Source organism: Catharus ustulatus, chromosome 2 (assembly GCF_009819885.2).
Source record: "Catharus ustulatus isolate bCatUst1 chromosome 2, bCatUst1.pri.v2, whole genome shotgun sequence".
Lineage (NCBI taxonomy): Eukaryota > Metazoa > Chordata > Aves > Passeriformes > Turdidae > Catharus > Catharus ustulatus.
In genome coordinates this window covers 40,074,318-40,100,797 of record NC_046222.1, presented here as the reverse complement: position 1 = coordinate 40,100,797, position 26,480 = coordinate 40,074,318, and the positions used below count along the sequence as shown (strand labels likewise).

The 26,480-nt window shown below is 42.7% G+C and overlaps 2 protein-coding genes and 1 long non-coding RNA gene across 4 annotated transcripts; all 3 read right to left on the bottom strand.

Annotated features, from left to right (window-relative positions):
- Window positions 1-7,488: 7,488 nt before the first annotated feature.
- Window positions 7,489-11,905, bottom strand: FUT4 (fucosyltransferase 4). Its single transcript, XM_033051697.1, has one exon. It carries the CDS (start codon window positions 11,903-11,905, stop codon window positions 10,835-10,837), a length of 1,071 nt encoding a protein of 356 aa, XP_032907588.1. The 3' UTR covers window positions 7,489-10,834.
- Window positions 11,906-19,778: 7,873 nt separating this feature from the next.
- LOC116992531 lies at window positions 19,779-23,106 on the bottom strand. Of its 2 annotated transcripts, XR_004417068.1 has the most exons (4): window positions 23,038-23,106; window positions 22,394-22,498; window positions 20,677-20,802; window positions 19,779-19,912 (listed from the first exon to the last, which is right to left on the bottom strand). It is a non-coding gene; the product is annotated as an uncharacterized LOC116992531 (long non-coding RNA). The 2 variants fall into 2 exon arrangements; XR_004417067.2 differs by lacking the exon at window positions 23,038-23,106 and having other exon boundaries at window positions 22,394-22,990.
- Window positions 23,107-24,291: 1,185 nt separating this feature from the next.
- Window positions 24,292-26,478, bottom strand: ANKRD49 (ankyrin repeat domain 49). Its single transcript, XM_033052663.2, has 3 exons — window positions 26,413-26,478; window positions 25,701-25,971; window positions 24,292-25,247 (listed from the first exon to the last, which is right to left on the bottom strand). The coding sequence occupies exons 2-3, from the start codon at window positions 25,956-25,958 to the stop codon at window positions 24,789-24,791; spliced, it is 717 nt and encodes a 238-aa protein (XP_032908554.1). The 5' UTR covers window positions 25,959-25,971; window positions 26,413-26,478; the 3' UTR covers window positions 24,292-24,788.
- Window positions 26,479-26,480: the final 2 nt, after the last annotated feature.

The window sequence follows — 26,480 nt, the reverse complement described above, 5'->3', positions numbered from 1 at the left end:
ATTAAACAGGTGTATAGAAATAGTGAAGAATAAAAACCTCCCTTTTGCTCTTGGGCTATGGGCTTCTCTGGAACTTTGAAACACAATCCATTAGGTCATGCTCACTGCAAACAAAGGCACACAATGCACTGTTGTTTCTTGCAGACCCTGCTCGCTTTGTGCTGTAGTGAGATTGCAAAGATCAAAGAGATGCAAAACACATGGGGTATATAAACATATTACTACACTAATGCAATGCAAACAGTGCACGTGGAAATAACAGTTTTACCTTACTTCACTTTCTTCTTATTTTCAGAATAAACATCCCATCAGCATGGTCACTCTTGTTGGTATAGAAGCAGTCCTTTTGTTGTCTCTCTTTTTGTCTCCTGTGATAACTTCTGTGGCCATGTAGGCAGATACAACACTAACACATAGGGTGGTACACCAAGAAAGCCACTGGAGAGCTTCCCCTTGTGCTTTGGTGGGACGTGGGTGAACATTTTTAACTGAACCAGGTCAAACTTTCAGGGAAGTGCTGACGTGAAGGAGACATTCCTATCTCCACCATGTTTGCAATGCTCCTCTCAAAGACAACGTGCAGAGGATGGGGATGGGAATAGGGTGGGAATGGGGATGGGAGCGAGGTTGCTCTGCATTCTCAGAGCAAAAGTGACAACTTCTACTAGAGCCTCAGGTTAGAAAAGATGAAAGTGACTTTTCCCATAGTGATATCCCATAGACCCAGGCTGCTTTAATACAGCAGTCTTCTCATCTTAGACTGCCATGCCCACCTTTAGTCTCTAGCATCAGCTCCTTCATACCACTGCAGCTTTTTTGTTTATAGATCTCAAAGTACTTTATTATTGGAGAAAAATATGTCAGAATTCCTCTAGGAAATAAGGATAATATTGGGTGCATTTACCAAGAGAGGGGTTCTTTGCATACTGTAATCAAAGTGAGGGGAAAATGAGAACAAGGAACGGTTTGGGCAGGTCCTGTCTTACTCTAAGGCTCTAAGGTGCTCCTAGGACAAAGAGTCAGGCTGTCCCAAACATACTAGCATCCCACCACCATTAATTACTACCATCCCTGAGCTCAGATAAAAACTGATCATGAGACATATCTGCCTATTTTGAGCACAGTTTTGTGTGAAGGACAGCTGTAAGCACACATGTGGACCTGAGATATTAGGCTGAGTGGAGTCTCTCACCTCTACAACTCACACACTGGGTCACCCACTGAAGGAGGAGGTAAATGCTGGGGAATGTATCATCCTAGGAACCAGCACTGCTATCTCCAGGAAAGTGAGGCTAAAATTGCTTCCAATGAATTAGGAATATGCAAGACTTTAGAAAAGGATGAAACCTACTTGTGCCTCCTGGACTACCTCTTACAGAAGACATGGAATCATAAAATAACTAGAATATTGTCCTAAGAGCAAAGATCAGGAAAGATTCCGTGTCTGGTCACAGGACTTAGGGCCCCTCAGATATCTCTCTCTTGTTTTATATCAGACTTTATGGAGGCTGAAACAAAAATAAAATTTTGTGACATTTTCACTTAAACCTTTCTTCAGCTTAATTATAATGCTGAGTTTTCATAATATAAACCAAATAACCTGGGATGTAAGTGAAATTATTTTCATTTAAAAGAATGGAGAAGTACCTGTAAAATCAGATGATTGGCAACCCTCTCACCAGCCAGGTGAGATGTCACAGAAACAAATGGATACTCTCCCTTTAATGCAGAAGAAGCATTTCAGAAGGCTCAATATAGAAAGCTGTAATGCGCTGTAAACATTATGAGAAACAAGAGGCACTATGTGGTTAGATCCTTCAGTGAGAACAAAGCCAGTGTTCCCTTGCAGCAGCATCTTTTTGTTCTCTTACACATTTGTCAGTCATTCATATTCCTTCAGCATTTACATGTGCACAGGTAAATCTTGATTATCCAAGAGACTACTTCAACATTCCTGAGAGCACCCTGCTGAATGCAGTAGGGATGCACAGAAACAAGATTCAAAGCAGATGCTTCCAATCTAAACATAGAATTCTACAGGTGTACAAATCAAATTTAATTTCAGTATCAAGTGAAATGCCTGGGTCCTTCTGGGTCCAAACCTTAATGGTACAGCAGTCTGCTTTGCCTGTAGGATCTCTGATGGTGAAGCATCTTACAACACACAAACATTTGTAGAATGTAAAAATTATATCCATGTTACTCTTTCATATCACACTTCAAACTGAAGTCTGTAGTCAAGCCAAAAGGAAAACACATGTGCATCAATATGACACACCAGAGCTGAAAATAAATAAGCACTGGTTAGGATCTCTGGTTTCATCTGAAGAGCAGCAAAAATGAGCAAGTGATAAAATTTGTTGCCCACCTCTCACTTGTATTCTGTCAAACCAGTCCTGACTTCATATTGGGCTCTCATTCAGTCTTGAAGTTGAAAGGGTCAGATTCAGACTGCTATGTGGATGTGACATTAGACTCACTCTAACACAAGACAACAGGTTGCTAGTCTCAAAGTTGCCTTTTATTTATGCAACTTCAGATAAACCATTTGAAATTACCCCCTGCATTCCTAAGTTTTAACCTAAGGGTTAAAAAGTGACAGTTGCATCTGAACTCATGAAATCTATTATATTTGTTTGCTCATTTGCACATATTTTGTGGCAGCATTAAAGCTGCTAGACCATGCCAGATATATGCAAAAGCAGCAGAGCAGAGTACACCTGTGCAGTAAGTGTACTGTCCCAGCATGATTTAAAACACAGATCCCAATCTAGACCAAGAGAGATGGACATGACATACAGAAACTTAGCTATTTTTAAAAGTCTTGCTCCAGCTGCTGGCTTCATAGCACATACTGTGGACTAGACCAACAAGAAACAGAAATTTGCATAAGAGCTAATGACACTATATACTCCAAAACCACTTGTGAAATCCACAGGATACATGGATGTTGACAGGACAATACAAGCAGCACGTGGCTGAACAATATCCCAAGCAACCAGAAATTTTTGGCAGCCTGTACATACTACAGTAGCTAACATCAGAGGGGAAAAAAAGCAGACTACTTTCTATTCGGTCAGTATAACACTCTGCCTTTGTTAAGTAGCATTTGCAAAATAAATGAAGTTATTAATGAGAAAACACACAGGATATGGCCTAGATAACAGCCTTTCTGAAGTATCTGATGTCTCATAAAAGGTGTACCTAGAGATATCTGGGTTACTTTGTGGGCTGGCCTGTGGGCCTGATTGAGGATGTGGGGCCAAGATAGGATGTGCTGCTGTCTCATGGCTTTTCTGTGCAGAGCCAGCAGAGCCACAAGCAACACTGCTCAAGTATTAAGACAAGTTACAACGTGCAGGGGCACAGGGAGATGTGGGAGGAGCTGTACAGTAGTTAGGTCTGTCTCTGCATCCCCCAGCTAGATGTGAGCGTGGAATCTGAGATGCCAGCACTCACACACCAAGTTCCCTCATCAAGAGGGAAATGAGAGCAAGATGTGGAGATTGATCCATAGAAGAAATGTGACAGGTAGACACATCAACCACTACAACAAAAGAAATAAATCAAGCATTTTAGACTGTAAAAAGCCTATTCAGATGCCTAAATAGCACGTGTAGCTTCCCACAGCCAGGAGACACTGTTTTAAGAGTCCATAGCTCAGCCAGTTGAAAGGGTTGGACAGTTGTGAGAGCTTGTCAAGTTCTAAGACCATTGGTTATAAAAAAAGGTTGGCTAAAACCACTTCTGCCCTTGAGGCAATGTTCGGAGAAAGATTTTTCCCAAAGTATGTCACAAGTCATTAACCATTGCAAGGAAAGCAGCTTGTGCCTCTGCCTCACACACCTACAAGAGGAGGAGTGAGATTCATCTTTCTTTTCACACACTGGAGATGTACCTTAACTTGTTCCTTAGTGCCCCAATGGTCCTATTGATGGTACTTAACCCAGCTGAAAGGATCATGTATCTTGTTTCTGTGCTCAGGGTAAAATTATTCCAGATGTGAAATCCAAGAGGAATCCTCCCTTATCTCCTGTCCTGGTCAGGGCACTGGGGCTGCCAGTGAGGCTGCTGCAAACTTCTCAACTAACACATTTCTTTTATAGCCATGGTGATGTCCTTGCTTTCTTCTGCTCTCTTTTGGCCACTTACCTGGGAAAAAGCTTACAGGGCCTTTCTGGCTTGTTTCTGCAGCTTTTAGCCATGGGAATATTTTCAGACTATGGCAAAGTCTACGCCTGTGACCAAGAGAGTCTCCTTTCGTGTTCTGTTGTGAAGTGCCTCGCATTTCTCAGATGCTATAGGCAATGCAGTTCAAAGCACTTCAGTAACTTTATAAAAAAACCCACCACTTTGGTGACATTTCCTTATCTTCTCCATCTCCCACGTGGAGTCAAGGCCAGGTCTGCTACTCACTCATACAACCTGCAGTGCTGGTGCCTTTGGGCTCCTCCAGAATGCCTCTCTCCTTGACTCTGAGCAGGAGACCAGATTTCATCCCCTCTGCACCAATCCCATAAAAAATTCTTCAGTAAAAGTGCAGTAATTCCTGCGGAATAATTCTCACTTTATTAAATACCTCAGTAGTAGCAACAAAAGTGACTCAACTGTAAAGACAGCACAGAAAACATTCCCCACCACAGACACCCTAACAGACAGTGTAGTGAACCTGTTGTTTTTTATTATTAAGGATTTTCATTAATATGCTTTATCAGAGCCTGAACTCAGGATAAATTCTGCTCTAATTAACCCGACAAATTTTTTCACAGCACAGACTTACTGTCTCTGTTCATAGTCTGGCTCTATGATTCTTTATTCTCAGATAATACATCAGTGGGACTATTTGGAGATATGTGATACAATAATCTTCACCACTAAATAGCAAACTCAGAGCATAAAGTCTCAGCCTTAAACACTGATGATATGTTCCAGATCAGGCTGGGGTCTCCAAAGAGATATTGCCCTAAAACACACTTCTCTCTTTTGTATTCAACTTGTACAGCTCACTTGCACTTACCCCAGAACTCTTGCAAAATACAACCAAAATTCCCAGCAAACATCCGTATATTAACTTATCTCCTCTCAGCTCTCCTGCTCTAAAGTAACAAGACATTAAAGAAGACATCCTCAGGTCTGTGCACATTTGAGGAGCAACATGGGAAAGACAGAGAAGGGAAACCAACAATAAGGCAAGCAACATATACACTTGGGACTGGAAGTGGAATAAAAATGTGCAGAGCTCTGCCTTACTTTCAGGAGGCCATTCCTATTCAGAAGTAGATATAAGCATGAGCACGAGCATGACTCTGAACCTATGTTTTCTGGTTTCAGTTTGGGCTAGAGTCAGCAGTTCCAAGAACATTCTCTGTTTGTTCCCATTTAACAATTCAAAATGTCTACCCATGCTTTCCCACAATTGCATGCCTTTTCTTTTTAATTTCAGTATCATTTTTTTCATTTTGAATCCAACTTTGCCTCTAGGACAATTATTTTGCTGTATTTCATGTAGTCCTGTTGTGCTTGCTTCAAAAAAATCAATCATCTTTATACTACACGAAGTTATTTGGCAGCATTACAAATGCACTGAAATATATTCACAATCCGATAATCTATGCTTTCTATTTGCAATCATCTTTCTGCCTTCTGCTTAAAAGCAAGATGGCCAATTTCCAGTCATAGGCATTCATGTGATCAGGATCTCAGAGCTGCAGCTTCGGCATTCCTAATGCTTTGTGTTCTCCTGGACTGAGCTTCTCATAATCCAAAATACAGACAGTGCCTTTTACATCAATGGGAAACTCAAGGATGCAAATGTAGAATTTTCTTCCATAATGCATACAGCACACCCATGGATTGATTAATTTCAAAAGATGTTCTGATAAGTGGAGAAAAAAATCAAGTTCCAAATTTGGGACCATTTTTCATAGTTATTAAAAGAATATTACAAAAATATTGAGCATTCCTAAAATAAAGTCCAGTTTTAAATCTGTTGCAAAAATTAAAGCCATGCAATTATAAGGACCTAAAATCATTGAAGGAATTCAAAAAAGTATGCACTGCTTTAGAAAAAAGTTTTCAATTAAAAGGGGGTCATAGCTTCTCAGTGCTTCCTGAACACATTGAGCACCTTTAGCACCAGCAGTGAGAAATCCCTGCAGCTCTCAAAGCACTCCTGAAAAACAGGTTCCACTTTTTCGTCTCAGATAATCTTTGGGGTGAGACTCTCAGGAACACCTGTCATTGTGTCAAAATTAAGCTTAGGTCTTTAGCTCAAGACCATAAAAAAAAAATCTGCAGAATGCAAAGAAGACATAGAAATTCTGGCCTGGGCTATTGCTTTTTAAATGACCACACAGAAGAAAATACATAATTATGCAAATTGTTAAACTGAGATGGTTTCATAAACCAAGCTGGTTACAGGCAAATTATTCAAATAATGACTTTTTTTTTACTGATTAAAAACAGGCTGTTATACTTGGATCCTGAATTATCTTTAGTTAAACACCATTTAAATCCACATTAAGTCACTGTTCTCATCAACAGATTTTAGATTGAGTCAGCTCTGTGCACCCTACAAAGGGTTATTTACTCTCTTAAAACAAACACCATTTTATATGACTGTTGGATACAAAGCTGTGTGAGTTTAATCAGGCATAACTCACTCAGGAGTCACCAAACAAATGGTACCCAATATTTGCCAGAAAAATATTTACATCAGTTTCCCCAGCTCAGTGTTCAGTGTTTCCCATCTGGAAAACGAGCAAAAAAATGTTTCCCCCCTCAGGCAGGAGTAAGCTGTAGTCAGTTTAAGCTCTACTTACAAAAGTTAAATGTGATAATGATACAACATCAATCACCTTAGGGGTAAAAGCAAGGTCTGTAGCTCTGACCTCTTCCCGGCTGGGCAGGAATTTTCAGAAATGCTTTCTCAATACAGAGCACCAAGCCATACAGAAGGTGAGTAAAGAGAGGGGTAAGCCATCTCTTGTGCAGTAATCAGTGTTAGCACAAGCTTAGGGAAAACAGCTTCTGGCCCTTGGTCTTTTGTTGTTGCTCAGTTGAAGACAACCATGAACAACAGTGAAAAAAGCTGTAGGTAAAAACATAGATCTAGCACTACATGCTGAATACCAAAATAAACATAATCTCATTTTTAAATTTAAGGGGGGCAAATAGAATCCAGCCACATTCAAATTCTCTGCAGGTCAAGAGAATGTTTGTTTTTTGATTTTGCTTGAAATGACATCTTTCCAACACCTAACTTCAATAAATGCACCTTTTCATATAGAAAATAACTCAGCACAGTCTCTCCTATGAAAATATTTTTCTCCTTGCAGAACCAGGTTTCATGCCTAACCTCGGATGGTCTGACTACTTTGAGAACAATCAGCCACTTATTTATTGAACAAACATGAAAAGACATTCATTCTCTTTAAAAATAAGTTTTCTTCAGTCTTCATAACACAGAAAACAGAATAAAAAATAGGGTTGTTTTGCACTACTTCCTTTAATTTTATTGTGTCAATCTATATAATTAATATAAAGTTACTTCATTCTATGGAGATCAAGACACCTTCCAGTATAAAATTCCCTGAGATACAATATTCAATGTAAGTGATCACACAATTCTCTATTCTATTTACATTATAATCAAAAAGTAATGGTAATTCTTCACCTTATAAAACCCACAAGATAATGATATTCCTTTCTCTCCCTCCACCCCAATATTTTAAGGCATGGAATAAAAACTTTTTCAAAATGTATTACAGGAAACTTTTCTACTTAAAATGGAGAATAGCTTTCCCCAATTTTTACACCTGGATTGCATACATCATCTGCAATACCTTGTAGAGTCTGGTACCCAATGTACAAACCAGTTCATTCAGGCAAACTTTACATTTATTACTGAACTAGAGCTCTACAAAGTGCATTACAAAAGCTGGTCCTTAGCCTGTAAGAGTACACTATTAGCTTGCGGTGTAGATGACACCAAAAACCAGAGATTTATAGAAATTCTGTAACATTGACTTCAGCTACAGGCCTGGGCTGAGTTGCCTCCCAAACGGAGAGCCACAAATTTGCAACATCCATGTAAGAATAATGAAATTAGAAAAGGCTTCTCTTCTCCCAATGCAAGTGCCCTGCAATTATTACAAATCTGCAGTTTTCATCGTACAGTTCTTGAAAATCCTCAGTGCACAATTTGTAAACACTGTGCGATTCTGATCACTTTACAAAAAGGGTGCTTTAATTGCTTTGTAGATCTTTTCTGAATTTCACAAAAAATACTTCCTCAAAGATTTCAACTCCTTTTTTCAGAAAGGCTGAGGAAAAAAAGTAACATTTGTGATCTCAGGAAATTCCCATGCTCCTGCAGCCTGATCTTCTGCATATGGCAATACTAATGATTACACAGAGGAGCTGTGTGCCTGGAAACTTTCACAAAGTGCTAAAAAAAATTAGGAGGACTGAAAAAAATGCACTAGTTTCAGAAGACTGAAAAAAGTAGTGCAATCTTAAGTATTATTTCATCACTTTTAAGATTGGGTTTTTGTATACAATTATGTGAACTCTGATAAAAACTGAACAGAAAAAAAATATTATAAATTCAAAGGAAAAGAGGGACCCTATCATCCTGACACTTAGGTATTGCTGTTAATGCCACACTTTAGAGTTTTAAAAATATCAAACTCAGTATTATTGGGGTAGTACGAGAAACAGATGACCATGCCATAAAGAACACTCTTTTACTTCAAACAATCACTTCATACCTCTTTAAGTGAATGTGCAGCATTAGGAATCATCCCTACTATATCCCACATTGCATAGATTGTTTTCACTCCCTTCCCAATAAATATTCTACAGCAACTCTGGCACTGACAACAAAAAGGTTCATTAAGTACTTTCAGCCAACCCTCCTCGCAGAAAAGCAGAAGGGAATAATTGCAGAAGCCTGCAAGATCTGAACTGGTAAAACTGTGCAAATTATTAATTTCATTATTATTAGGGAGTTTTTTTTTCAATAATTCTTGGCACCATGCTTACCTAATCATAGAGAACATGTAACTAGAAATAAATTACAGTAGACTGCCAGCTCATGCATCTTAAAAGCCCTCATCCAGCATCCCATACTGCTTAAATCAAATCTAATCCTTTCCTAACCTAAATATGACTCACAAATGCCACTGAGGTTGCCTGTTCTGATACCCATCTTTTATTTGCAACTGACTTTCTTCTTTTCCCACCCGTTCTGTGCCCATGGTTTTATTCTGAATGAAGTCTCTGAGTGACTCCACGTATCAAAGAGCAGCAGAATGAATACCTTATTCATTTGGGCAGGTCTCTTGTAGGTTGTCGTTTTTTGTCACCAAACTTCATAGCTGCAAAAGACAGGCAGGCTGAGCTTGGCGAGGATGTGCAATTGCAAATGAAGTTTCTTTCTGGCTTTGGCTGAGCGACATTACATGTAACCAAAAAGTAACCACACATCCACTACTAGGATGGCTCCAGCAAAATGTGGGAGTCTAAAAGGGAATAACTACTATAAATGTTCCTGGCAGGCACTGAGCAAAGGGAGTTCTACCTTAAGAACCTATTTATTGATTAAAAAAATGAGCCAGAAAAAGACTGCAAAACCAAAGGAAGAGAAAATAGCAAATCTTTCCCTTTTTATATTCTTTCCTCACGCAATCTGTATTTTAACCGCAGTGTAGATCTTATCTTCTACAGTAATTTTCTTTTTGAATGAAAGTGATTTGGGAGTTTGGGGATATTTTGGTAATTACTATTTTAAAAACAACAAAACAGCATTCTAACTAGTCTATGCCCCAGCAGAATTTTTAAAAATGCATGCATAAATCAAAAGAGTTGTTACACAACAATGTCTACTGAGAGTTGAGAAAAAAGTCAGTCTTTCTGTATATATATTCAATACAGTAATAAAACCCCTGCCATTCTGAGCCTTTCCCTGCATTTTCCTGTATGGCAAATATTTTGCAGAGAAAAATGTGCAGATACCTGTAAACATTTTCTAATTCCTGAATAAAGGGAGGGTGGAAGTGTTCCAACTTTCTTCCCTACAGTCTGTGTTTTCCTGTACTTGAAGTTCTACTCTACTTCCATACAGGATAAATACGCCTATGGTTTCAGTAGGTAGTAGGAAAAATACTTTACATCATCTGAGCTGTTTGTCCACTCAGATTCAGCCCCCTCCATACACTTTTTCCCAAGCGGAACAATTATTTGGTTCAAAGTATTATTAAAGGGCTGCTGGAATTTCAAGCATTGCTAAAAGGTGCTACTGTATCATAAGATTCGTACATTCAACACTTGCGGCTCTGAATTTGTCTGTAAATAGCTTTCACACACATAAAAAAACAGTTTAAAACATTCATTTTGGTCTTAGCATTACAGAAAACCAGCACTGATCACGTATCCTCTGTGAGAAGAGGAAAGTTTCACGGTACAGGAAGTTGTCATAGCCGCCAAAATTGGTTTCAGCTGTACAGCTGAGGAATTTGGCATCGGATATTTATGTTGAGCTGTGCAGAACTTTGAAACTTCTGTAACTGTACAGCTTTTGGAAACTTAACTTTGCTCTTTAGGAATTGTCTGGCATAATGTCTCTTCGTATCTTCATAATTATCTCTTTAATAAAAATCTTCCTTTTGTAGGTTTTTCACAGCTTGTTTTCCTGTACCTGTATGCTTCTCCAACTGTTGCCAGTCCTGTGTGGCTAACGCCGACTAGCTGGGCTAATGATCTCTGTGAGACCCATCCTCCCCAACACCTTGGCCCTTGGCCCAGGCTGTCCAGGCAAGCCTCACCAGGAACATCAGCTTTCGAACCAGCTGGCCAGATTTCCAACAGTCTTGATTTGATTCCCAGCTGCCCTAACAGCCTCACAGACCTTGCAGAAATGCTCGTCCCAGAACGAGGTGACGTGGACTTCATACTTCTTCCTCCAGGCAAAGTACCGCCTGTAGTTGGGTTTGTTCTTATCGAGGAATTTCAGGTAGGTGGCCAGCAGCCGGGGGCTGGGGAAGTCGTCGACGTGGATGAAGGAATCGGGGGGAATGAAGCGCTCGTAGTTGGCCCTGCGGGGTCCGAGGACCACGGGCACAGCGCTGGCGGAGAAAGCGTTTCTCCAGAGCTTCTCGGTGATGTAGTCGGTGTGCTGGGAGTTCTCGAAGGCCAGGTAGAACTTGTAAGCTGAGACGGTCTCCACCAGGCCGCCCTCGGCCAGCGCCATGCCCCGCGCCCCGTACACGTCGATGGGCAGGTGCTCCTTCAGCTGGCGGTAGTAGCGCACCCGGGCGTGCTCCTCGTTCCAGTTGCTGATGACCCAGGCCACCAGCCGCGTCTTGCGGGGCAGGACGAAGGGCCGGGGCGCCGGCGGGACGTAGAGGTACCCGTAGGGGACGAACACGTCGGAGTCGCGGCGGTAGGACATGGTCCAGTTGAAGAGCCCGCCCAGCCCCCGCAGGCCGGGCGAGTGCGACGGCGACTCGAAGTTCATCCACACCCAGCGCTGGCGCGGGGGCCGCGGCGGGGACCCTCGGGGCAGCCCCTCGGCGCCGTGCCGCGCCAGGTCGCGGTGGTGGAACAGCACCGCCTGCGCCTCGCCGAACCGGCTGCGGTCGGCGCTCAGCCGGCAGCCGCTGATGTTGTAGCGCCGCCGGCAGTCGGGCAAGCGCCGCGGGCGGCCGAAGGGCTCCCACCACAGCAGCACGGTCACCGCCTCGCCGTCCGCCCGCGCCGGCTCGGGCAGCGCCGAGTACAGGGCGAGCGCGGCGGCGGCGCCCAGCAGCCCGGCCGCCAGCGCCCACCGCTGCCAGCGCAGCCGCCGCCGCCAGCGCCGCCAGCAGCAGCAGCAGCCGCGGCAGCGCCGCGGGGCCGCAGCCATCGCCGCCGCCCGCCGCCGCCGCTCTGCCCCGCGCAGGGCACCGGGGCCGGGCAGCGCATCCTGGGGCTGGGGCTGCTGCCGCCGCCGCCGCTCTGCCCCCACCCCCGGCCCCGGCGGCGGGGAGGTGCCGCTGCTGCTGCTGCCGCCGCCCCTCCCGGCCATGCCGGCCCGTCCTCCACCTCCCGGCCCGGGGCCGCCCCCCGCCCTGGGTGCCACCCTGCCCCGCCCGCCGCGGCCGCTGCCGCTCCGCCCTCGGGACAGCGGTGCTCGGGCTCCCGCGGGGATTTCGTGGCCGCAGCAGCGCCGCGGCACTCGGGCAGCTGCGGCCCCGGGACGCTCGGTTGGTCATGCCCGAATCGGGGCCCAGAGGGAATTTGTGTCCCCGCACTCAGCAGGGATCCCCGGTGAGAGCCCAGGCCCCAGCACGCACGGGAGGGGTTGTAGGGATGCTCACAGGGCAGCCGCACCCTCGCACCTCTGGTGGGTTGACCCCGGCTTGGCTTGGTCACAGCCGATTTGTCACCGCCTTCATCAGCAAAGCAGAAGAAAGAAAATAAAAGGGGAAGCTCTCTGATCGACATAAGGACAGGGAGAGATCTCAGCAGTTACAGTCACGAGCAAAACAAAACCGATTTGGACAAATTAATTTATTGACAATCAAATCAGACTAGGGTAATGTGAAGTCAAACCAAAACTGAAAAACTCCCTATTCCTCCCTTCTTCCTGAGTTCAGTGTCACTCACAATTTCTCTGCCTGGTCCCCAACGGTGGCACAGGGGGATGGGGAATGGAGGCTGGGTCAGTTCATCAGATGCTGTCTCTGCTGCTCCTTCCTCCTCAGGGGAAGGATTCCTCAAACCCTTCCCCTGCTCCAATGTGGGTCATTCCACGGGAGACTTCGAACTTCTCCAACAGGAGTCCAACAGGGCCTGCAGTTCTTTATGAACTGCTCCAGCATGGGTCTCTTCCATAGGGTGCAGTCCTTCAAGAAGGGGCTGCTCCAGTGTGGGACCCCTGTGGGGTCACAAGTCCTACCACAAAACCTGCTCCAGCGTGTACTTCCTTTCTCTACAGGGCTATAGATCCTGCCGGCAACCTCCTATGCAGCAGAGCCTCCTATGGATATCCACCTGCTCTGGCATGAGGTCCTCCATGGGCTCCAGGGAAAAATCCTGCCTCACCATGGACATAGGCTGCAGGGGAACCTCTGCTCCAGCCTCTGCAGCACCTCTGTCCCTTTCTTCTGCACTGACCTTGGCGTCTGCTCTCACATATTTTCATTCCTTTCTTCTCTGGATGCGATTGCTTCTGTGCAGCAACTTTTTTCCTTCTGAAATACGTTATGCCAAAGGGGCTATTGCTGTCATTGATGGGGTCAGCCATGGCCAGCATTGAGTCTGTCTTGGAGTTGGCTGATATTGGCTCCACTAGACATGGGGGAAAGTTTCTAGCACCTTCTCAGAGAAGCCACCGCTGTCACCCCATCACTGCCAGAACCTTGCCACACACACCCCATCTGTGAGCACAAGCAGGAGCAGAGGGCAGAGGGCCACAGGGGGAGGAGAGCCCTGCCCATGAGAAAGCAGGACTGCTTCCCATGTGCATTCTCACTTATTTCTTCCAGTCCACACCTGAAACAGCCAGAGGTTTTAAACTCTGGCAAAAGGGTTTTCACACACCAGCTGAGCTATGACTTAGATACTGTATCCCGTGGCCTCACAGGGAAGTACTTTGGAAGATGCAGAGGATTTTTTTTAAAACAGATGTAATTTAGAGAGCGAGGTTGAGAGCAAGTTTGAATAAGTCACTTATTTAGGGAAAAAAAAAAAAAGAAAAAAAAGAAATGGCAGCTGCCATAATAGCTTTGAATTCCTGTCAACTTAAATCAGTTTTGAGCTCCTCTAGGAGGAATAACAATTTGGAAAACTAAAGGAAAATAGATTTTAAAAGAGGATTCTTTTTGCTCCTTTACAACTTTGATAGAATCATACATGTTTACTTTAAAATCTCACAGTTATTAAGAAACTACAAAACCTCATGGTTACCAGAAAATTACATTTCCCAGCTGTGCTTCACAGAGTTGCTATGATAAAGTACAGCACATAGGCTCAGAATTTTTTCCTAATCAATTTGCTGCAGTGAACTGAGAGGTTGTTAACTCACACAGTTAAACAGTGGTTGTACAGAACCGAACAAGCTTCCAGCTCTGACACTGCACATGATTTTATCCAACAGCTGTAGATCCAAGGTCCCCTCATATACATCTACTGAAGGCAGCAGAGTTACACGAGGCATATATTCTCACTGACTGTTTGGATTTCAGCACAGCTTTTGCACACCACATATGTCAAGGCCCTGTGACTTTACCCTGTAGTAGTAAGAAAAGTGATTCAGGCCTGTTCACTAAAAAAAAATAAAGCACAAATGAGGGTGGTGTTAGGTTAGAAACTAAGTCATGTACTTCCATAACCCTATTGTACACAGTGATTTAATTCCACATTGTGTACACAGTACTTCCATAATCCATGCTGCAAGCACTCCTAAAATATAAGAAATGCCAATAGCTGTGGTTGGAGTTGGTATCTGGCTGCCTGCTTCAATATGCAGACTTGGTCAGAAGGGATCTCCAGGGCACACTAGTCCACCCTAGTGGATGAGGTAAATCATTGCCGGCACTAGAACCTGTCTTGATAAATAACTGATTTTAGTCACAAAATGGGAATATGGGGAAGTTACTTTGCTAGAAGTAGAAAAGTGAAAAAAAGAAAAAAATACAGAAATACAATTCTAAGGAAGAGTAGAATCCTGTGAAGCCTTAAGCTGTACGTAGATTCAATCCAGAGCCCACATGATACAATGAACACTACATTTTTCCAATAATATGAGAGATTTGGGACTTTTGAAAGAAATTGGGAGAGCTCAATTGACTTCTGTGGAATTCTGATTCACTCAATAAATTTGATCATATCTACTACAATGACAGTTCTTACTTTCCTTCAGGAGTTTTCAGCATTGATACGTGACTTTGGAGGAGTTTTTATCTAGTCATGTTTTCATTTCCATTGCTTGAAGATTTGCTGCTAAGCATTCCAAATTCAAAGCCTGGCCAGTTACACTGATGATGCAAGGCCTGATCTGCCTGTGGTAAGTTAACAAAAATGTTGGCAATAATTCGGCGTTTATGAAATGTTTCAGGATAATGTAATATGGAAATCTTTATAAGCCAAGTAGATAAATTGAAAGACAAAACAAACAAACAAACAAAAAAACTTCCCTTGTGAGGTTTCATAGCAAGAGTTGCCTAGTTACTTTTGAGTTTTTGCAGTCTCTCAGTGAAACTTCCATGTGACTTTCATCTGCATTTCAGTGGCATCCCTATTAAGACTACTGTTATACTGAGACAAATCTGTTGAATTATTTAGCATGAAAGCAAAACATGGTTTTCTGTATTCCTCAGCACATCAGTAAAGCTCTAAACTGCATCTTAAAAAACACTACTACTGAAATCCACAGTAAGTTATGGTTGTATATGCAACATAGATATCAAGAACTACAATAATATTTAGTTTATTATGAAAAATGATAATTTAATCATTTCAAGACAAGAGGACAGTAGCCTCTATGAGTTTCTAGTTTCTATGAGTAATATTGTCACCTTAAATTAATTTTCCTGTTACACCTGCCGCTGTGGAAACAAAATATATGTTTACATTTACATGTTGTATGTAATCCACTAGTTCAAAAATCTTTTTAGAATTTGTATCTAGAGCAAGATGAAATGTATTTGAGACATATTTTAGAATTTTTACAAATTATGGATCCAACTGTTTTGTTGCTGCTGTTTTCAAACCCTCTCAATATGGGAAATAGCAGAAATACATTTTACTTGGATATTCATCATAGTCACTACTGAAAGTAATGATCGATGTCCCTTCATCTACAAGTCTAACAGACTCCTAGAAATCTTGGTGTAGTAAATTTAACAGCCAGATGTGATGTTGTTGTAGAGTGAGGGATACAGGGAGTGACCTCACTGTCAGGACCAAGGTTGGATAGTCAGGTCCTAAGATCTGTGTGTAGGTCAGATGTATCTGTTCTCTTTTTAATATCTCATTTCTTGTCTAGGAAAATTAATACCAGCCTGGCAGTAACCCATGTCAATTTAGCCTCATTTCTGCCATAATACACAGCACATCTGTGGCACAATCACATCAGCTACTTTGTGCTGGCAGGGTTTTGTCAAGCAGTTTTTTTCACTCTGACTTGGGAAAAACTCCATGGACATCACTGAGAAGTACAACAAGATGAAGGGTGAGTAGTGTTGCCAGATGCCTGAAGACCTCCCACAGGGAACACATCTGGTTTTATCTGCTTTGGAGATAAACCAGTGCAGGAGATAGCCCCATGGACTGAGGACCACACAGACTTCTTGGCACTATATATGCAGCTTGGGAGTGCTTTAGGTGCTCCATGGAAATCACAGCAAGTTCTCATGTTGCTGATAGTAAGGAATTTAAAATAATATTCTGTGTGTTAGTAATGAAGCTGTTGCAAAATAAAAATTATTTTGCTTATTTGAAGGTTGACTATTTGCCATCACTAACAGCAGTAAATATTTTCGCCTGGATCTTCCCAGCTGGCTTCCTCCTCTACTCTGACTCACTCTGTTTTGTCACACTTCAGAAATATTTAAGCCTAGAAAAGTCTTTGAAGCTATTTGTCAACTGTTTCACAAAGGCAGTTTAAAAGATACTGTAAGACATGGTTGTGTTTTCAGCCACAGCTCTCTACCCAGACATTCTGTCAGCCAGGGAAACCTTGTGGAGTTTTTCATCATAAGAAAATGTGACCAGCTTCAAAGTGTAGGAGGATGCTGTCTGGTACCAAAATGACACTAACAATGATGTTGAAGTCTCCTCTTCATAAATAATACCCATGGTTTCAATGGAAGTTTTGCCAAGTAAGAACCTAAATTCTCTATAAAAAGGCATGATAAAAGTTTTGTTCTGTATAAATGTTTTCAGACATTTTGTATTTCAGCGTGAAGTCAAAATGCCTGTAATTTGATTACGTAGTGTTTCATATGCAGGATTATGATCTTTCTGCTTGGAAGCTTTAAATTCGGAAACACAACGAGAGATAGAAGATCCAGTTGAAAGCTGATGCCTGAACAGTCTCTGGACAGACAAACTGATGTTTCCACACACACAACAGAGGCAAAGTTAAAATATTCTGCCCAGCTGCAGTTTCACTTGTGACTGTGAGCAATGTTGGATTAAAACCACGCAAAGTTGATATTTCCAGGTCAAGGCACAGGCTTGAACAAATGTGTTGTGCACACTGTGAATGAAGGATCCTGTTCAGGACACTCTTCAGTCTTCCATTGAAGCACACAGCTTTGTTGCTCACCAGCATAGACCAGAGCAGAGATCAGAGCAGAAAATTTTCCTAGTAGTCCCACACGATCCTCAGACACTTTGACATGCATGTGGGTACCAGCAAGCCAGAATTTGGCTCTATGGATATTTCAATAATTTCAATCTTCCTTGGGACTTTTGAGCACTTGGACTTCACATTATGCAGCTATAGTGACAAGAGACAGTGATGTACAACCAGCACTGATGCTCTCATTTTACACAGTGAGCATCTCCCAAAACAGAGAGCAAGGATTTGTGGTAAAACTTCTCTTTGGTATTTGAACATCAGGGATCAGGGACATATCTCAGTCCAGGAGACAAAACTAGCCCTAATTTGAAGTAAATCTCCTAGATCATATATAATCTAGTTATGGGGTTCTCAATATCAACTGCTTTAATAACTTGGCCCCCTCCTGTTGTGCTTCATTACTTAATAATGTAGATGTAGCCTTGGAAAATTGTGTTTAATCACTGGTACTAATACAGGTAACTATGTAATGATATAAGCAATGATAACAATTGTCTTTCAAAACAATAATGTTGAGTTTGGCAATGAAATAATAGAATTAAAAAAGAGAAAATCAGAGCTCAGTAGTTAGACAGTAAAAAGTCACTATTATAAAATGTAAGCACAGTTAATTTAAATTACCCAACACCCTATTTAATGAAATATTATAAAGATATTATAAATATCACAGTAATATTCATAAGATTCTCATTATACAATATTATATTTAAACAAATTGCTTTGTTTTATTCAAATAAAAGAGGAGACACATAAAAAGGTCACAAACATGAACATATCAGACTAGGTAAGAATTACCACAGCCTCATAATTGAGGTAATATATTCAGTAGAAAAGATCTAACAGGGATTTTTCTCTTGTAGAAGGTCACACAAAAAGGAAAAGGAGAGAAAATGAGCACGAAATGCTGCACCAAAACTGAGTTAGTGCAGGAATCCAGCATAGAACCAGAAAGTCTTCTCATTTGGAAAATTTTAAAACAAGATTATGAAACACAATGGGAAAGCAAGGAGAGGAGAGTAGGATGAAAATGAAATTAAGCAGAAGCAAGATGCAACGAGCCTAATCAAAGTTTCTGTCTGAAAATCCAGTGCTTTTCAAAGATTATTATGTGATTCATGATCAAATTTGCATCTAAAATAGTATTTTCAAAAGGAGCTACTCTTCTAGTGCCTCAGGGACAATACTCAGTACAATAACCTTTTTCACTTAGAAGTCAAACAGAAACACTGAAAAGAGCTGGCTTGAAGGCAGCTGAGGGGCCATTTTGGTTTTGGTTATTCTCTTTTTCCCTTCTCACTGACAGAAAAATAAAATCAAACTTTTAATGTCAGAGAAGAGATCCAGAAAATCAAAGATAAAACATTGGATTAAATTCACAGGTAATTGTAAAAAAAACTCCAAAGAAAATCAAAGTCCAGTTTTATAAATTTGTCACTGAGACCTCCTTTTTAAAAACATTCAGTGTGTTATAGATACTTCCGGAGGAACTGAGAGGCCCCAGGAACAAATCCCATCTCCACCTCTTAGGCAAGGTTTTGGTAGTGGGGGGCTGACTTCTGTGAGAAGTTTTAGAAGCATCCCCTGTGTCCAATAGTGCCAATACCAGCCGGCTCCAAGACAGACCCACTGCTAACCAAGGCTGAACCAATTAGCAGTGGTGGTACAATACCTCTGGGATAACACATTTAAGACAGAAAAAATTATTGCAGGGAAGCAATTGCAGCCAAAAAGAGGAGCAAGAATATGTGAGAAGAACAACCCTGCAGACCCCAAGGTTAGTAGAGAAGGAGGGGCAGGAGGTGCTCCAGGAGCCAGCCCGTGGAGAAGACCATGGTGAGTCAGCTGTGCCTCTGCAGCACACAGAAGTCCATGGTGAAGCAGCCTCTGGAGGACTCCATATCTTCTCTGGTTTTATACAGTACAAAGGATCCACATGTGTTTCATAAGTGGCATGATTATACAAAGCACTTTAATATTTATTTGGTGTTAGCTCATTGTAAGGTTTAAGAGTGGCAATTTATTTCAGGTTCCATGCTGCTTCTGTGGTTCTTTGATACATATAGGTCTTATATGGAGAGAGGCTCATTTATGTTAAACTTTCATTAAATCAGGCTGGATACCGAATCACAAACTCTTGGCTTCTGAAATGCTCAGTTTAATGGATGAACTCAGCCTAAAGCATAATGAGGCATTTCTTCAATTACATTAAAATCATCTACTGGAACTTAGAATCCCTTTGCAAAAGAGAAAACTATGAAAATGTTGACTTTCACAGTTGCACATTTTTCAGCAAGGACATCTTGTAATCTTTGGATTGTGACGTTTTCATCACTGGTGGAAATACAGATCAGATTTGGCTCTTTACAACTTCAGATTAAGAAGTAGTATGAGGATGTGAATAAAACAACAAAAATGAAACCGAAACAGCTCCATATTCAAGTAGAACTTTATTCAAAATCCTATAAATAAACATCTACATTTCCAAAGATAGCTAGTTATGCCAATGTTTGATATGACACATCAAAGCAGGCTCAGGTCTTCACAGCACTGACATTCAGTAATCTGTAAAAAAAACAACATCTGTTCTAAGGATGGATGAAACACCACACAGTGAGCCCTCCAAACTACTGGTTACTTTTAGGGAAAGGCAGTAAAAGGAAGAAGCAAAATGCATTTCATTAAGTAAATTCTGCAATATGAATATACATTTTGTTTTTCTCTTTTTCTCTCTTCTACTTATATCTCCTGCATATTTTCCCTTCATTTCTTACAGTTTCTATCTCTGTGTTCCTGAACTGTATTCTCCTCTTTTCTGTTTCCTCCAGGAATTTCTAACCTTCTGTATATCTCCTCTTTCATTCCTCCTCTCAGTGCTTCTTCCTTTTCCTTCACTGGTTCCTCTCCCTCTGGCACTAAACACAGCGGGCTCCTCTTCTCTCACCATCTCCTGCCTTTTGTCCATTTCTACAGCCTCTACCCACTCCATCTCCCCACTAGCGTCTCCTTTCTTCCCCAGATCCTTGCACAGAAAAGTGCATGGGGATGGTTTGGTGAACATAGGAGCTGAAGCCAGATTGCTCCCAGTTTTTCTCCCATTATGTATCTTTCCTGCCACCTCTTCTCTCATGATGCCTGCCTGCCCACTGCAAAACAGGCAGCATAGCTAGTTGAGGAGGGCACCACTTGTCTGTAGCAGCAGTTCCTGAGAAGATTTCAAAGTCTGTTTCCTGCTTACTAAAGGAAGAGATGGGTTAGCTCTGCAGAAAGATGCCCCGCAACTTAAAAATGAGGTGCTGCAGTGAAAGTTTCTTATTATTGACTCTTACTTTTCATTCTTGCATGTCTTGAGTAGAATTGAGGCTGTAAAAGTAAATCGCTGCTGTTCTGTGACACTGGTTTCAGTCTTCTAATGGAGAAATTGTTCTTCATATTCCAAACTTCTTCCAGAGCCACTGTTAACAATTTGGCAAAACAGCTTTATAATCAATTACTTCAGCTTTTTCTAGAATTAATATAAATAATAATACAGTAATATTTTTCCATAGTTAATGAAAAGAGATTGACATCTTCACAGAACAATTCAGATTGCTAAAGGTACACAACACTCTCTACTGTTTATAGAAGGTCTTAAGAGTACTCAGGCACCTAACTTGAAGCAGGATACAGTGTGTCTATAATAAATAAGAAATAGCAGTGATACCACGGATGCAGTAAGCATCCTTTTTTGGTCATACTGGAATACTAAATGCCCTCATAAAAATATGGAGAACAAATACACCCACCCCCCAAAAAAACCCAACCCAACCCAACAACTAAACAAACAAACAAAAAAAACAAAGCCATCACTATCAGAACAAAAGTAAAAGCAAATTTATTTTGTGGAAAGGTTACAATTTACTGGCCATCTAAGTTATTTTAAACAATACACTTTACTACTCTGAACTGTGTAAACCAGTAGCCATCCAACCTCACAACTCTTGTCTATCAGAGCCAGCAAGTATCTCTAATTGTCCACACAGCTGAAAAAGGAATTCAGCACTTGCTGAATAATCTGTACACCAGCATCTGTATTTATCATATTTATCCTTTATCATGGTTATGCTATGCCTATAACATTATGCTGTACATACCATTTCTGTACTGAGTTTGCTATAGATCACCATTATACAGTCCTGTAAAAATATTTGTGTAGTGTTTGTCCATTATCTTCAGTACTTAAAGCCTTTGTAACACACACTTCTTTGGGACACTCCTCACAAGTCATGAGAACATATAAGTAGCGTCCATTTATTCAACCAGACTGAAATATTCCAGGCAATTTTCACCCACTGGCAGATGGATGCAGAAAAATAGTTGTATTCAGCTCTTAATAACATTAGGCATGTGAGCAGATTGAGCAGTAACATCTGCAACTCAGCTCTGTGTTCAGGACCCCTTTTCAGTCAACAGGAAAGGAACAGGCACTTTTAGAACATGACACATGCAATGACAGGTGTCTAGGACAAGTCAAAAGAATGTCCAAAGTGCCTTTTTTCCTCTGCTTACTACACATAGAGGCTACCTAAGTCAATCATTTGCAGGTGTGTGCTGTAATTCCCTACAGAGCCTAATCACAGTAATAAAAATTACAGGCTCAAATTATCTTTATATCACCTAATTTAGGTACATTTTTGCCTGTGAATACAACTGTTTTAAAGTCATTTTGAGTGAGCTTAGAAATGGGTCTCAATCCTACACAAGAGAAACACAATTCTAATAACTAAAGCATTTCTTTCAAAGAAAAGGGTAACAAAACCTCCCTACTGTTTGGCAATTGTTTCTGGTTTATTAAACTGATATATCATACGGAATTACCTGTATTCTCTCTGGTCTCATAATTTCTGACCCCAAAAAAGATAAAAAAGTAATAAAGACAATATGCAATTCTGCTGTTTCTAAATGTTCTGCATGCTATTACATAAATGTTCTGTAATTTTGCCACAGTTCCTCAAAACAATCACTTGCCTTCACAAAGACTTGCCAATTGCTGATAAAGAGGATTACCTGCAGCTGGATGTTTAACATTGCATTCTTCTTTCTGAAAATGAAAGTGCTCCTCCAGTATTTCTTTAACTCTCCTAGGTGGCTCAACATATACAGATTTCTGTCCTGTTTGTAAAATATATTACAAAACAACCAGTTATTATAAATCCCTTGAGTGCTGATATACTTTGCTGAATGCAATTATCAAGTTATGCCACTCTGCATCTGTCTTCAAGACACAGTGAACCCAATAATTTACAAATACATGATAGCGTTCAGCCGGGCCCTACTCCCCAACGCTGAGCAATTCCTCAGGACAGGGGGCTGGCACAGGACAGGACCCTGGACGGCACAGCCAGACGGGCTGTGCTGGTAGCCAAAGCCACCCCAGGGGCCACCCGGGGACATGGCCACTGTGCCTCCCCGTGGACAGACATCCCAAGGCAGGGCCGCAGATGGAAAAGCATCCAAGAAGATGTCCTCGCTGCAGGAAGTCTCCAAGGAGCTGAAGGGGTATGCGGACACCTCACGGCACCAGGGCCAGCCGCGGTGCTGGGGGACATCAGCGAGGAGCCGCGGGGAACGGCGGGGCTCCCGAGGGGACACCGCGGGGTGGGCCCGGGCTGGGGCAGGGGTGGCCGGGGACCGGGGACGGCCGTGCTCACGGGGCTGCTCGCCGCGGGTGTCGCTGCCCGGCTCCCCGGCCGCCGCCGCGGGCACCTGCGGGCCCGCCGCCCTCATGGCCGCCGGCGCGGGCCGTTGTGCCGGGCGCTGCGCGGGGTTGCCAGGCTGCCCGGCGGGCGGGGCCGCCTCGGCTGCTGCCCCGAGGGACAGCGGGCCCTGGCCGCCGCATGGGGCGCGGGGCGGGGGACAGCTGTGCTGTTGTCATTGGCAGCTACTCCTTTGTGTCGCTCGGCACGGCCACGGCAGCGGGGCAGGCACATCACGAACTCGGTACCACTGTGGGCTGTCACCACGAGCCCGCGCTAAGGATGGGTGCCATGTCATCCTCGCCCGAGGCAATGCCGGGCTGAGGGGAAGAACGAGAGTCCAGTTTAACTGATGTGTATCACTGATACTCGAAAGTTTGGTCACAAAACGAGGCATCTTCAGACATTGCTTATGGGACTGAAGCGGCCTTGTAATCTCAACTGATGCATTTCAAGGTATATTCATCTTCTTCCACAGATGTCCTGAAATCAAACTTTCAAAAATAACAAGCATTAAAATCATGTCACACCATTCATAGTTCGGAAGCTGTGCTTCCATTTTGCAACAGGAAGTGCTGAACATTACACACTGCTCCTAAAAGGTGGGTGACCAAGACACCCTCCACAGCAGCTTGACCAGAGCACCCAGTGTGGGCCAGCACACCCCAACCCTGCTGCTACTGCTGCAGCTGTGCTGAGGATGTGTCAGGGGAGGGAGCTTGGGATCACTCAGTGAAGTGTTTACTACAGCTCTCATAGTGACTGTACTTCAGCACTTACATTCAATTTTCAGTTCAACTCGTTTAACAGAGAAGCAACTTTCTCTTCTAAATTACAGACAGTAAAGTTGAAACTAAAAATCATATTGCATGCCCTTACCATGGGGAAATTTTAGTGTACTAACTCAAAAGTGCAAGAAAAATACTAAATTACCTGTAACTAGATAAGACACAACAGTACACTGACTGCTAATCCTCATATGGTTGTGGCTCATTTTTTCCAACTAATGCCACATTCTTGACATTAAGTCTTCATGCAACTTAATTGCAAGTGAAAAGTAAACAGGAGCTTGATAGAAAGTCACTTTGTTGAAAAGCACCAGGAAAAAAAACCCAAAATTACTTTCTTATCCTATGAATAATGTGTTTGATTTAGGAACAAACGATTGCATTGATAATTGGGCTTTAAATTAAAAATATGACAAAATACTTTGGGTTAAATATTTTATTTTATCATAAGCCTTACATTAGGTTCATTAAACATTTTGTGTATCACCTGAATAAGTTACATTCATTCTGAGCTTTCATGCAGTTTTAAAAAAGTTAGAATTTCTCAAAAAATAATTTTCAAGTGAGCAGTAGCAAACTCTGCATAACCAAGCCAGAATTATTCCACATCAAGTAAATATTCCAGTTTTCCCTCCTGCTTTGACACTACAGACAACTTACAAAGGCCTCTCCAAATCTGCACTAATTAAACAGAAACTCACAGAAATTACTGAGACTTTCTGACTAGCTTGACTAACATCAGTAACGCTTCGAAGTACGAGCGTGACCACTGAGCAGCACTGCAGGAAGTGACACTTTGCCTGAGGAGAATACTGAAGGATCTCACATTAAAACCTCGCTGCAAAGAGACAGACCACCACCGATGGGCATGCAGAACACTAACAAGAAAGAGGCAGAAAACCTCACATTCACAAGCTTTTATGGGGACACAGCATTTATGCAGTCTTCTACTATTTCAAAAAGGTAGTGATATACATCAGTCCTCCTTGCAATGTCAAGGGCGGTTTCATCCAAGTTGTTTTTCAAGTCTGGCTTCACATAGCGATTCATCAGTAGGAGCTCAAGGGTTTCCCTGCTGTTTTTGTTTCCTGCAGCAATGTGCAGGGGTGTCAGCAGGCCGTTTGTCTGTGCGTTGATGTCTGCACCCTGCTGAAGCAGGAAGGCGGCCACTCCGGTGTTGTTCCACTTGCAGGCGCTGTGCAGGGGTGTCCAGCCGTCCACAGTCTGCGCGTGAACGTCAGCCCCTTGGGCCACCAACTCGTGTGCAACGTCCAAGTGCCCGCTGTAGGCAGCTCGATGGAGAGGAGTGTATTGATCTTCATCACGAGCATTCACTGGAGCCAGCTTTTCTGTCAGGAGCCTCTTCACGGTACCCAGCTGTTTAAAGAAAACAGGGAACTTCACATGATTCTATGAAACAAGACCATGGCTTTCATGGTCCTCAAAAACTTCAGGAAAAGCAATTTCTGTCAGTGTCAAAAGCACTCATAAATTCTCAAGATACGTCCTCTCCACCCCAGTTAAAAGGCTTATTTGCCATGAAGAGCCTAGCAGGCTTTCAGTTCACAGAAGTTAAATGAAAGTGCTGTTACTTGAACTTTGAACTGGAATCAAAATTTGTTCTAAAAGCCAATGGATCCAGAGATGTTTTAGTGTGTATGGGCTACAAAGGGGGATGTTTTACATACAGTGGCTTGCAAAACCAAATAAAAATGGCTCATAAAAAGAACGAAAAGTATGGGTAATTTTTTGTTTGTGAATGAGACTACAGATGTGTGCTCAAAATAACATTCTTGTAAGTTATATATATGCATAGAACAAGTGCCTTACCCGATTGTTTTCAGCTGCCCAGAGTAGCAATTTCTCTGGATTTTTTTCCATTTTCTTTTCTTGCATTTCGTACCACTCCTCTGTTCTTTCTTGCTCATCATCGTCATCATCAGACTGTCCTGACCAACAGCTCTGAGTTCCTACAGGAATCAAATGCCTGTGTGTCTCCAGCAATTCAAGTTGGTTGAAATGCTCCGTGAAGTCTTCAAACAGCTCGCTGTCATCATCATCTTCATCAGTTTGCTTGTCTTTATTCATTTTTAGTCAGCATCTGAGAGCAGCAGATGTACAACAATATTTATACTAACTGTACCTGTTACGGGCGCACTGTCAGTAAAACTATCTGGTGGATGATGAGGGTGTCAACACAAAGCAAAACTCAAGGAACAACTCAGTGATCCTCCACTAACGCGGGCCTTGCCAGCTCTGCCAGAACTCACAGATAACATCCACACTAGAAAAGCACCGTGTTAACCTGACTCCAGAACGGTACCACCTTCAGAGTGCAGCATTGCTGGGGGGCTTGCTGAGTGCACTCGAAAGGCTGCTCAGTTTACCAACAAAGGGTCTGGAGAGCAGCCCGGACTTTGGGCAGAGTCTCTGCTCAGGCCCGGCCCGGCCCGCTGCACCATCCCCGCTCCCCTCCGCGGGGCCCACATCACCCCAGCGCCCGCAGGAGACCGACCGACCCCCGCCCGGCCTGCTCGGGTACCTGAGGCCGCAGCGCCGCCGGTGCTCCGGGCGGGGCGGGCCCGGCGAGCGCTTCCGGGCCGCGCGGCC